The sequence below is a fragment of the Vigna unguiculata genome, chromosome 6 (assembly GCF_004118075.2).
Source record: "Vigna unguiculata cultivar IT97K-499-35 chromosome 6, ASM411807v1, whole genome shotgun sequence".
Lineage (NCBI taxonomy): Eukaryota > Viridiplantae > Streptophyta > Magnoliopsida > Fabales > Fabaceae > Vigna > Vigna unguiculata.
This window is the reverse complement of record NC_040284.1, coordinates 30,411,728-30,424,754: the sequence shown is the minus strand read 5'-3', so window position 1 is coordinate 30,424,754 and position 13,027 is coordinate 30,411,728. Positions and strand designations below refer to the sequence as shown.

The window sequence follows — 13,027 nt, the reverse complement described above, 5'->3', positions numbered from 1 at the left end:
TTCATTTTTATATATTAAACATAATAATTTATTAATAAAGGTTAACGTCAAATGGTCGGAAGAGAAAAAGTGAGTGTCAAACTGCAATTTTCCTTGTCTAAATTATATATTTTTATTTAAAATAACATTTAAAGAAATTTTGACCAAATTTATATTTTTAAGAAAGTATTATAGGTCTGGATAGTATTTTTTGTTGAGTGATCTGAAATATTTGTGTAAGGTCCCATTTTTTTTCTGCCCTAAAGATTAGTGGGCTGCTCTTGTAAGTGGGCTTAAGGTCGGCCCAACGCATAAAAGTCCTTAGGTCTGTCCTAATTCCTCACTCAACCTCACTCTTGCAGAAATCCAGCCGCCCTCACTCTCCATACCCCTCACAGAACGCTCTGCTAGGGTTTGCCCTAAGGTGCACTTCGAGCTAGCTCAAACTCGGTTCCTACTCACGTAAGTCACTCCTCAGCTCATGCTCCTTCCTTTCATGGTTTATGTTCGCTGTATCGTTAGGGTTTGGTAATAACCCGCTCCTTTCTTCTGTTCTGCCGTTCAGTTTAGCAGCTGACCGCCCTAGGGGCAGTTCTACCTTCTTTGTACGGGTCAGAGCGTTTGCTAGCTTGATTTCCAGGTACGGGAAGTTAGGGTTCTAGTTTCGAGTCTTTCTTTGGAACTGTTTATGCGTTGATTGTTGATTGCATGGTTGGATCTGTCGTTTTGATGTGTGAAAGTACTTTGCATGTGTTGTTTGGTCGGAAAATATGGCGGTTACAGGTGAAACAGCGGCGAGATCTGTAAATCTCGCCCAGGCGACCTAATCTCGCCTAGGCGAGACAAACAAGGGCTCACCTTGGCCAGTTCGCGCGAAAAGTCGCCCAGGCGACTCGCTCAACTTTTGAGCCAGCAGGCATCTCGCCCAGGTGAGAGGGATCTCGCCTAAGCGAGATCCCGCGTTGATTTCTGGATGCCTTTTTGAGCCCTCGCCTGGGCGAGGAGGGCTCGCCTGAGCGAGCACGTCTCGCCTGAGCGAGCACGTCTCGCCTGAGCGAGCACGTCTCGCCTGAGCGAGACCCTTCAGCCTGAGCGAGGTACTGGGCGAGACAGTGTTGTATTTAGATGCTTGTTTATTCTTGGATGATTGGTATTGGTTTGGGTATGAATGTTGTGATGAGAGACATGTATATAATGGAGTATTATGTATTCGTAGCATGATTCATGAATTGTAGATGATTGGTTTGGTATGAGAATTGGCATGTGAACTAAATGAGATGGGCATCATTAATGTGGCATGATAACGAGATGAGTTGAATTCTATGTACGTAGATTGGAATTAAAGTAACATGGTATTGATATGAGATGAGGCCCTAGACTCATGGGGTGGTGATGACCAGTGGTATGGATTCAAAATGTGATACGTATGGGGAATTAATTCCAGGGGTTGGTATGAAATTGTAAACATGATTTAATGTTCCCATACTGCTGATTTATGATTGTTGGTCCGTGTCAGCGTGTAATTCCTTGGGGTCTCTAGGTGAGACCTTCAGGGTTGCGCTTCAGTGGTCGGGACGTAATTCCATGACCCCTGTTAGTGGGTGTTCATGGTGGTGCCCCATCTGTATAACTAGGTAAGGATTCAAGGTAAGGTTGCATCCTGACACTCTGAGGAGCCAGTTAGTCTCACCTAGAGCGGACTGACTCCTGTGGTGAGAGTAGCAGGAGGCCTGAAATTCATTAAGAGCTAACCTTGTGGTGAGGGAGATTTGATTCATCATAACACTTGTATTACATAGCTCAGGGTCGAGCAGAGGTATCCACCACAAGTGCAAGCATCCGCTGAATCCGACCAAGTTATACGTATCCGGATGAGTCGAGTCGAGTCGTAGTGTATTGAATGAAGAGTCATAACATGTTTGGTTGCTATGTGGATATGAGATGATGAAAATATATTTGACTGCATGATGAATATGTTGTTGGCTCTAGCTTACCCGTTTCGTTGCATGGTTGTGTTGTATGTGGCTGTTCTTTCTTGCGATGATCATCAACTTGGTTGATGGGAGCAGATGGGCGAGGTTCTCGTGGTCAGCAAGGGACTGGCGATTCAGTAGCTTAGCCATCCGGGCCGGAGTCATTTTATTCATGATTTCTTTAGGGCTACGACCCCTGTATCTTCTTATGATTCCTTACTCTACACTCTTTGTTAGAATTGTATCGGTTTTATGTTGACATCTTGGTGTGCCAGGGTGTAGGGGTTGCGTTAAGGACCCCAAGACTACGCTGTTATACTTTATCGCGTGACGTTTCCTTTAATTTCATTTAATAATTAAATGGAACGTTGCAATTTGTACTCATAACTATATGAAAAATAATCTTTTTACAAAAAGTATTTTGACAAAGTTGACAAACTTTCCTTAAATAGAATTAAAATATATTATTTTTTTTATTTTTAACTAAAATAAAATAATAAAATAATATTTTTTTACCAAATTAGTAGTTTGTCAAAAAATTTGTAAGAAAAACTTTGTTAACATATCATTTTCCCTATATGTATACTTAATTGATTGTTAATGTACAAATGATTACAATCACAGTGGGCCGCATCATAAAAGAAGAAAAGAAAAAAAAAAGAAACTTATAACCATGGATGACCAATACATATAAACAGCACTAGGGAACGCCACGTTGCTTTGCAAGACCTGCCAAGTCATCTCGAAGAAACTCAACAATGGCAGATGGAGGGTCCGAAAATCGCTTCCCACCCGATTCGAAAGAGTGGGAGTGTCCCAAGTGAGCCAAGCGATCGGCCGCACGATTAGATTCTCTAAACACGTGCGAGAACTCCACCAACCAATCCTTCCGAACAAGCTCATTGATCTCTTGAACCACCGCAAACGCTGGGTCGTTGCCCACTGGACAGTGCCTAACCAGACCAAGAGCATGGCTCGAATCAATGTCAACCTTCACCTTCTTACAACCAAGATCCCACGCCAACTTCAGACCGTGAACAACCCCCCACAACTCCGCTAATGTCACCGATGTGGGCCCCAAATTAACACTGAAACCACCAAGAAAACATCCTGCGGAGTCTCGAACTAGACCCCCACACGCACCTCTGCTACACCCTGTTCGATGGTTCTCAAACACTGACCCATCCGTGTTCAGACAAACCCACCCACTGGGTGGACATCTCCACGTGCACCATATAGGAACCTTAACCTCAGAGTTTGAGGTATTATTCGGATTTGGATAATCTTTTAGATAACTTCCTAACTCCCGCTTCTTGTACTCAATCTCCTCTATCTCTGCTAATTGGTTGTTCTCTAGCCACTCTATGGTTTCTTCCACCGCCTCTTCTATCCTTCTCGCTCTCTCCCTCATTTCATAAGCGAAATTCTCAAGTGCGTTCTTTGCCTTCACCTTCCTCTTCCCCACCTCATCCTCTGCCCTATACTTCATTGAATCCCTCACCATTTTTCTGATCTCTTCCGGGTTCAACCTTCCCTGCTTGTTATTGATCGCTATCTTCTTCTTTAGCCCCGTCGCTTTATCTTCCGCCGTCACCTCCACAATGCCATCTGCGTCCACGTCAAAGATAACGTTGATCTGTGGAACTCCCTTTAGCGATGGCTCGAACCCATAGAGGACAAACTGCCCGAGAAAGACGTTGTCTTTTGCCTTGACTCGTTCTCCCTCGAACAATTTGACCGTGACGCTTGTCTGATTGTCGTAGAAGGTCGAACAAACCTTCTCCTTCTTGGTGGGGATCATAGTGTTCTTGGGGATCAACACTGACATGGCACCACCGGCACCCTCAATTCCGAGACTAATTGGCATCACGTCCAATAACAACAATTCCTCCACCTTTTTATCTCCTTCACCGCTCAAAATTGCTGCCTGAACTGCAGCACCGTACGCCACGGCCTCGTCAGGGTTGATGCTTTTGCAAAGCTCTTTGATATTACCGTTGACGCTGGACATTTCCTTCAGAAGTTGCTGTACCTTTGGAATTCTAGTGGACCCACCCACAAGAACGATCTCATGAACTTGGCTCTTGTCAACCTTGGCCTCAACCAGGCACTTCTCCACTGTCTCCTTACACTTAATGAACAAGTCTTTGTTCAGTTCCTCGAACAAGGCCCTCGTAACAGAGGCATACAGATCAATCCCTTCATATAAAGAATCAAGCTCTATCATCGTCTGGGAAGTCGAAGACAGAATCCTCTTAGCTTTCTCGCACGCTGACCTTAATCTTAGCATAGATTTCGCGTTTCCGCTAATATCCTTCTTGTATTTCTCTCTAAAAACATTCACGAGATGGTTAACCAATTTATTATCAAAATCCACACCACCCAAATGAGTATCTCCCACCGTTGCCTTAACCTTAAACATCCCTTCATCAATTGTCACCAAGGAGACATCAAATGTGCCACCACCGAGATCAAACACAAGGACGTTCTGATCACCCTGTCTGAATCCTTTCCTGTCCAACCCATAAGCAATAGCTGCTGCTGTTGGCTCGTTGATGATCCTCAACACATTCAAACCAGCGATTTTCCCAGCATCCTTTGTGGCTTGTCTCTGCGCGTTGCTGAAGTAAGCAGGGACAGTGACAACTGCATCCCTTACTGCGTGACCCAAATAGGATTCCGCGACCTCCTTCATCTTAAACAGCACCATGGAAGATATCTCTTCAGCTGCAAGGTGCTTCTCTTCGCCTTTGTAGGTGACCGCGATCATTGGTTTGTCTCTGGTCCCAGGGACAACCTTGAAGGGCCACAGCTTCATGTCTTGCTGAACAGAAACATCGGAAAATCTGCGACCGATCAAACGTTTGGCGTCGAAGACAGTGTTGTGAGGGTTCTTGAATCGCTGATTCATGGCATCATCGCCCAACAACCTCTGAGTGTCGGTGAAGGCAACGTAGGAAGGGGTAGTGCGGTTGCCTTGGTCGTTGGAAATGACTTGGACACGGCTGTCTTGCCACACTGCTACGCAGCTATAGGTTGTGCCCAAGTCAATGCCAATGGGTGTGACTTTTTTGGTAGCCATGGCAAAGCTTAGCAGTTGAGAGAAGAGAGTAGGTAAACACAGAAAAGAGATTTATTGAACAGCAAGTGTACAGATATAGGTATAAGAATGTGATAGTTGAATTTCAGAAACCCTTGATTTCAGAATTTGGGGAACCTGCTTGGAAAGCAGCTTCAAGAAAATTGTGGCAAAGGCGATGATAGATTGGATTGGTAAAGAGAAGGAGGTTTCCCAATAAGTCCCTTTTAGAATCAGAGGTAAAGGCTTATCTATGAAAGATTTAATTGTTAATTCATATCTATGATTAAAATTTTTGGGTAACAATTTTGAATTGGAGGAGTAAATTATGGGGCAAATTTGCATGGTTGACTACTAATTTATAATATACCAACTTGATAAATAGTTTTTCCAAAACCCACTTCATAATCTTGATAAATAGTTTGAACAAACACAAGAAGTACATATACACATTTTATATTAATTAAAAAATAATAATTTTAAGCAACAAAATGTCTTTCTCCACTATTTTTCATTAACATAAAATATTTGTTTGATATTGTTGATACTAAAATTTATCGAATTTTAAACTAAAATAGTAAAACGAAAAAGATATTTCATAATAATGTTGGATTTTTTTTAATAATATTCCTAGAAGATATCTGGCTTTTAATAATATTCCTAGAAGATATCTTGCTTTTATTTTTCTTCTAAAATTAATAAAAACCATAATTTATCTTGGTTTTTTTGTCCTTTACAAATTTTTCCAGTTTTTGTGTGAAAATTGTTTTTCCGAATTCCACGTAAAAGTCCTCGCTAAAAATACAACTAGTGAAGTACGAGTCTACTAGTATTACAACTGAAAAGAGGTTAGAAATTTAGGTTCCTTTTCCACTTTGTCTACTTCTTAGCTAAGGAGTCAATATTTCATTGATTGATTGGATGTACAACCACAAAATTTCAATGATTCAATTCACCTTTGTTTTTTTCCTCTACCTTTTGGTCCTGTGGCTTCTTATTATTTTTCAAGAAAAGGACTTCTGTTTTTGTTTTGTTTTTACATCACTGAAAAAAAAATGTTTTAAAAGAACCACTTTATTTTTCGATCATCGATATGAGCTTTTACTTTAATCCAAACATGTACGTATTCGATCATACACATCCCTATTAGACATCAAGACATCAAGAAGAGCCACGGGAGGATGTTATAGATTTTCTATTAACTTAACTGGAACGTTAGGTTTTCCTATTCGAAGTAATAAAATAATTTTTAAAGTCCTATTTTCCACAGCTCACTCTGTTTCTCTCTCTATCTAAATTATTTTATTCTCCTTTTACACAAACTGACTCATGAGTGTTACTAACTACGCTTTGGAGCACGGATCAGCTGAGAAACTAGGTTAATTGGTCAGTGATTATTATTGGATAATTGATTGATGCACTAGACCATTATATATTAAAAGAGTAAAATTATATCATATATACAGCCTAATTTCACAAATCTAACTTACTAAATTTTTTATCATAGTAAAATATTAATATATGAATCTCAAATAAAAATTGACCCATGCAACTTTATAAGTAAGGTCAAATGAAATCAATCCAAATGGAATGTATTTTTATCTTAACATCAATCTGAATTGATCTACCACGGTTCGGGATTTATAACTAGGTTTGGAGTATAAAACTATATAATTACTCTTCAATTTTCCTAACTGCAAACGAAATCATGTTATATAAGGAAAAATAGTTCCTGGCCTCGTCTTAGCAACATCACATGCCATAACCACGAATTCTTGTGAAAAAAGTGAAACAATGGATTATGAATTATGGATTACGAGGAATGCATTCCATAAGAACCATCGCAAAAGGTCAATAATTAACAAACATAACATTCCATTCATTTCATCCATACAAATTTACTAACAACTTTCACATTTTAGACCAAACGCATAAACTAGATGTTAAGACAAACCGCTAGATCGAGTTAACAAAGCTAGAACTATTTTACATTGCTTCGGACTCGATCAATAGTAAAATTGTTCCACCATGAAGAACCATTACATAAACTTCAGAACCCTTTCTTCCAGCTCCTGCATCTTGTACTCAAACTCATCGGCTTCAGCCAATTGGTTTGTGTCAAGCCATTCTATGGTCGCCTCCACCACCTTCTCCAGATTCTTCACTCGATCCCTCATTTCAAAAGCATAATTCTCCAGCAAGTTTTTGGCCCTCACTTTCTTCTTCGCTTCCTCATCCTCTGCCTTATACCTCTCTGCATCTCTCACCATCCTCCTCATCTCTTCGGAACTCAACCTCCCATGCTTGTTGCTGATCGTGATCTTTTTCTTCAAACCCGTGCTCCTATCCTTAGCAGTGACCTCCACAATGCCATCAACATCCACGTCAAACCCAACATTTATCTGTGGACCCCCCCTTGGCGATGGAGCGAACCCAGATAGCTCAAACTTCCCAAGAAGAAAGTTATCCTCTGTCTTAGCTTCCTCCCCCTCGTAAACTTTAATCAAAACGCTCGTTTGATTATCAGAAAACGTGGAGAAAACGCTCTCTTTCTTGGTGGGGATCATGGTGTTCTTCGGAATCAACACCGACATGTCACCACCACCGGTTTCAATTCCAATACTAAGAGGCATCACATCCAGCAACAACAAGTCCTCAATCTTCTTGTCCCCTTCGCCTCCCAAAATCGCGGCCTGAACCGCCGCACCGTACGCCACAGCCTCATCAGGGTTAATGCTTTTGCAAAGCTCTTTAGCTTTTCCATTTACGCTGAACATGTCCTTCAGAAGTTGTTGTACTTTTGGAATTCTAGTAGACCCACCTACAAGAACTAACTCATGGACTTTGCTTTTGTCAACCCTTGCCTCAACGAGGCACTTCTCCACTGTCTCCATACACTTCATAAACAGCTCCTTGTTCAATTCCTCGAACAGCGCCCTTGTTAGAATTGCATGTAGATCAATTCCTCCACATAAAGAATCAAGCTCTATCGTTGTTTGAGAGCTCGAAGAGAGTATCCTCTTGGCCTTCTCGCACGCTAACCTCAACCTTCCAAGAGATTTGGGGTTTTCAGCAATATCCTTCTTGTACCTTCTCTTGAAGATGCTCACAAGATAGTTCACCAAATTGGTATCAAAATCAACACCACCCAAATGAGTATCTCCCACTGTGGCCTTAACCTTAAACATACCTTCATCAATTGTCACCAATGAAACGTCAAAAGTACCACCGCCGAGATCAAACACAAGCACGTTCTGCTCTCCCTCTCTCCATCCTTTCTTGTCTAACCCGTAAGCAATAGCTGCTGCGGTTGGCTCGTTGATGATCCTCAACACGTTCAAACCAGCGATTTTCCCAGCATCCTTAGTGGCTTGTCTCTGCGCGTTGCTGAAGTAAGCAGGGACAGTGATCACCGCATCATTCACCGCGTGACCCAGATAGGCTTCAGCAACCTCCTTCATCTTAAATAGTACCATGGAAGATATCTCTTCTGCTGCAAGGCGCTTCTCTTCATCCCTGTACGTGACAGAAATCATGGGCTTATCCCTGCTGCCAGGGACAACCTTGAAGGGCCAGAGCTTCATGTCTTGCTTAACGGACTGGTCGGAGAATCTGCGTCCAATCAAACGTTTGGCGTCGAAGACAGTGTTTTGCGGATTCAGGCAACGCTGGTTCATGGCAGCATCACCCAACAACCTTTGAGTGTCGTTGAAGGCAACATAGGAAGGGGTGGTGCGGTTGCCTTGGTCGTTGGGAATCACCTCGACACGGTTGTGTTGCCACACTGCCACGCAGCTATAGGTGGTTCCCAAGTCAATGCCTATGGCTTTGACTTTTCTGGTTGCCATGGAAGAGTTTATTTTCAATTTCAGAGGGACGAGCAGGGGAATTGAAGAGAACAGGGGGAATGCAGAGTGGTTGATGAATGAGAAGTGAGACACTCATTCTATTTAAAGGCATAAAAATGAAAAAATTGTGTTTTTAGAAACACTTTTTCCGTACTTAAGGAAGGTGTCCGGAAAGAAAACACATTAAGAAAGTTGGAACCTGATAATTTTTTATAAATATTTTATTAATTTTTACTTATAAATAGGAATCATATAATCAATTAAATAAGAAAGTTAATGGATTAGAGTTAAATGACATTTTATAAAACATTTTTTTTATTCTAACGTAATAAATAATTAAATATATAAATATAAATAGTGATTAAACATATTTTATCATATCCTAACAAAATTACTAACTAAAATAAAAACATTAAAATAATTAATATAATTTTTTTTCACATATATTTCTATATTAAAAAAACAAAAATAATTTATTTAAATGCTGACGATTTATTTTAATCTATTTTTATTCTAAAAAATATTTTTTTTTTTGTGAAAGTTGTTATAATAACTTTTTATTTTAATTTAAAATTCATTGGACTTTAATTTACATTTTCAAAAAATTTATTCTTTACCTTCATTGTAAAATTTATTTTATAAGTATATTCATGTATAGTCATTTTTTTCTGTTACATCAATTACATCGGAGGGGATATCAATTGATGAAGTCTCGATGAAATCATACTCTTCAGCTTTTTATGTTGTTATGCTTTTTATGTAATAGGAATTATATTCGAATTATTCATTATAACTTTCATTCTAATAATAAAGATTTATTTTAACTAAATCCATTACAAACTTTTACATTTTGTATTCTGAATTGATTATGATTCGTTTCTATTGGGTTTTTGAACTAATCTGGAGATAAACACAACAAAACACATCTATGTAAAGTAGTACTAGAGACACATTTACAGTTTGTTTATTAATTATTAATATTTTATTAATATATGTTCTATATCATAATAGAATAAATAATAAAATAATAAATAAAATAAACTAATTTAGATTTTGATATTTTAATAAAATAAAATATTATTATTTCTTTCATATTCTTTCTAAACTCAGACAACCTCATTTTCTACTTTTGTTTCTTTTCTTTTCTTTTTCACCATTTCAAAATTATCCTTGGGTTCAAACAAATCCTTAATAGTGATTCGACCGTAAAAACGGTAGGGGAATGAAGACGGGTCATTGGTTAAGTGCTTCAGTTAAAATTAATTAAATTAAATTTGAAGATGTGAATATATTAGGTATGGAAATACATGGTGTGTGGGTTAAAAATAAAAGACAGAGAATATAAAGTTTTCAATAGATTAGCTGTTGGAAAAGAGAACTCAGATTCCCGGATTCCCTAATGCTACTGAGTTGACCCCATCTGACTCCTTCTCTCCGAAGGGATTCATTTGATTGGCTACTTAATTAAAACCAAAAAAAGAAAAAGTCATTCGTCAATATCTAACTTTTAATTTTAAATTAGAAAAAAAATCTAAATGTGATAAATAATATTAAATGATCACAAAATTTAGAAAAGTGCAAACGAGATATTTACAAATAAACTTATTTTATACCACTACTCTGAATTTTAGGTAATGTGCTCATAAAAATAAAAATTAGGTATTCTTATAAATACTCTAGACAAGAAAGTTATGTCATCAAAGATATTAAGAAAAATAATTCTAATACAACTTTTGACTCGGCTCTAATTTAATGCTAAATCAAAATATACTAATAGCAAGATGAAATCAATTATTTCGTGACAGATGTTAAATAGATCGAGTCCCAGTCAAACTATCATATTTTAGAATTATACCAAAACTTTGATGATCAGAAGAAAAAGAAAGAAAATGAAATTTGATTAGTCATTGTCTTTTATTTAAACAGGGAGGATGGAAAAATAACTTATTTTTTAATTTATAAGGAGTGGAAAAGAAAATTTAATTTACTGTTACAAGCTTTAAATTTCCAAATATAAACAATAGCCATACACATCAAACATTTTAAGGTGTAGTCCCTTCCCTTAGCTTTCCTTCCTACAACTAGCGTTTTTTTAAATAATTTATTTGCTTTTAGAATTGGATTTTTAAACTACAGAAATATATTTATGTTCTGACATACTTTTTTATAATTTCAATTACTAAGATATCATTAACTAACCAGTTTTAAATAAGTACAACTTTTTCTTCAGTTATAAATAACTATTTCCCCATTTAAAACAGATATTATTAAGTAAAAAAAATAAAGACAAAATTGGAGTTGTCAAAACGGATAATTCAGTTCAACCTGACTCAATCCATTATGGGTTGATGATTTAGTGAGCTAACTCAACCCGGCTTATTTTGTAGCGAGTCAAAAAAATTTGAACCCGGTCCGGCTCACCACGGGTTGACGGGTTAAATGGGTTGGCTCACGGTTTCACTTAATTAAAAAAAATTTTATTTTTTTATTTTTTTTCAGTCAAAACTAAATTGTAATTCTAATTAAAATCTAAATAAACTTTAATACAATCCAAATACAAACCAAAATAAAAGAATACAATTTATTTATGTATTGGATAAAAATAACCTAACATGACTTAAATGTAAGTCCAACTTAATAAAAACACTTGTGCGACCATTTTATCTGCGGGTTGGTGAGCCAACCCGGCTCACCACGGGTTCAATCCCGATGAGCCGGGTCAAAAATCAACCCGTATTGAAAATTGTAAAAAAAAATTCAACCCAACCCGACCTGAACCCGTGGTGAGCCTGGTTGACTCGTAGGTTTCAACTCATCTTGACAGCTCTAGACAAAATGTAATACAACAATCCTTTAAAATTTCAAAATAAAAAATTTTAACAATTTAATACGCTGTTTAAAGTTATCATACGGAATACTAAAATCATTTTAATTTAAATTAACTTTTATTTATTTATTTTTCAATTAATTATTTCTGCTTATACATAGAGAAAAAGAAGAAAACTGATTCCTTTGATGTAACTAGTTTTTTTTTTTTTTTAATTCCATGGAGGACACACGACCCAAAATAAAAGAAACGAGACTAAATGTGACTCTTTCTTCATGTACCACCAAATTTTCTCCATACACTCCCAAACTTTTTAAAACAAAATCATATTACAGTACATAATTACAAATACGGAGGGTTTTGAATTACACAATCCCAGTTATAAACTCCTTTGAACTTCTTCCACCAATTTCGAATTAAATAATTACAAATACGGAGGGTTTTGAATTACACAATCCCAGTTATAAACTCCTTTGAACTTCTTCCACCAATTTCGAATTAAATAATTACAAATACGGAGGGTTTTGAATTACACAATCCCAGTTATAAACTCCTTTGAACTTCTTCCACCAATTTCGAATTAAGTAATATGTGCTTTCTCTACTTGTCTCAATTGATTGTACCCAATAATATCATGTTGAACTTAAAATCTTAAAATAGAAAGTTTACAAGTCTTTTAGGTATTTAACTTTCTCAATTCTGATCAAAATAAATTTTGGATATACTTCTACTTTATGGTTCATAATTGTAACTTTTTTTTTACTTTCTGAACATTTTAATTTTGTTAAAAATATTCTGTTTGTTTTTCTATTGGAAAATGTACTGTATGATTTATCGATATCTCCGGCCAGACAATCGGTCAGGTGGTCCAAGAATAAGTGGTCGAAGACTGTCCGTTACAGGCAGATGATTCCTTGGGTTGTTGATGTGGTAATTTTTTTGGAATGATTTAAGGGAGCTCACGACCGAATGGTCTCTGTCGTTCATTCTAATGGAATTTTGTCAACACAATTATGAGGACCTCAGCCAGGACGCAAGACCCTCCAATCGAACGGCTGCACCAAAACTAAATCAGTAAACTAAAGTAAATTAAGGTAATAGTAATCAAGTTTAGAAAGCTATTGGGTCATCATTAAGAAAATTTTAATCACATGCCCATGTCAAAAATTATAAATAGGAGTCCAAGGTAAGTTGGTTGTGACTTTTACCTCGCATTTATTACAAATTAATTGTATTTACTTGAATGAACTTGAAATGACTTAAGTATTGAAGCCTTATAGATAAGTACTCCGATTATTTGAAAAGAAATCGAATGGAAAAA

At 37.3% G+C, this 13,027-nt stretch overlaps 2 protein-coding genes and 1 long non-coding RNA gene across 3 annotated transcripts; 1 reads left to right on the top strand and 2 right to left on the bottom strand.

The window, feature by feature from the left end:
- The first annotated feature begins 241 nt into the window (after positions 1–241).
- Positions 242–2,276, top strand: LOC114186853. Its single transcript, XR_003605160.1, has 3 exons — positions 242–441; positions 545–619; positions 2,049–2,276. It is a non-coding gene; the product is annotated as an uncharacterized LOC114186853 (long non-coding RNA).
- A 229-nt stretch (positions 2,277–2,505) lies between these two features.
- Positions 2,506–5,264, bottom strand: LOC114187590 (heat shock 70 kDa protein-like). Its single transcript, XM_028075868.1, has one exon. The coding sequence runs from the start codon at positions 5,032–5,034 to the stop codon at positions 2,653–2,655; it is 2,382 nt and encodes a 793-aa protein (XP_027931669.1). The 5' UTR covers positions 5,035–5,264; the 3' UTR covers positions 2,506–2,652.
- Positions 5,265–6,882: 1,618 nt separating this feature from the next.
- On the bottom strand, positions 6,883–8,971 carry LOC114187591 (heat shock 70 kDa protein-like). The gene has a single exon (XM_028075869.1). The coding sequence runs from the start codon at positions 8,877–8,879 to the stop codon at positions 7,071–7,073; it is 1,809 nt and encodes a 602-aa protein (XP_027931670.1). The 5' UTR covers positions 8,880–8,971; the 3' UTR covers positions 6,883–7,070.
- Positions 8,972–13,027: the final 4,056 nt, after the last annotated feature.

Excerpts from the sequence above, each read along its gene's own strand:
- LOC114187590 (XM_028075868.1), bottom strand. The coding sequence starts at position 5,034 with ATGGCTACCAAAAAAGTCACACCCATTGGCATTGACTTGGGCACAACC.
- LOC114187591 (XM_028075869.1), bottom strand. The coding sequence starts at position 8,879 with ATGGCAACCAGAAAAGTCAAAGCCATAGGCATTGACTTGGGAACCACC.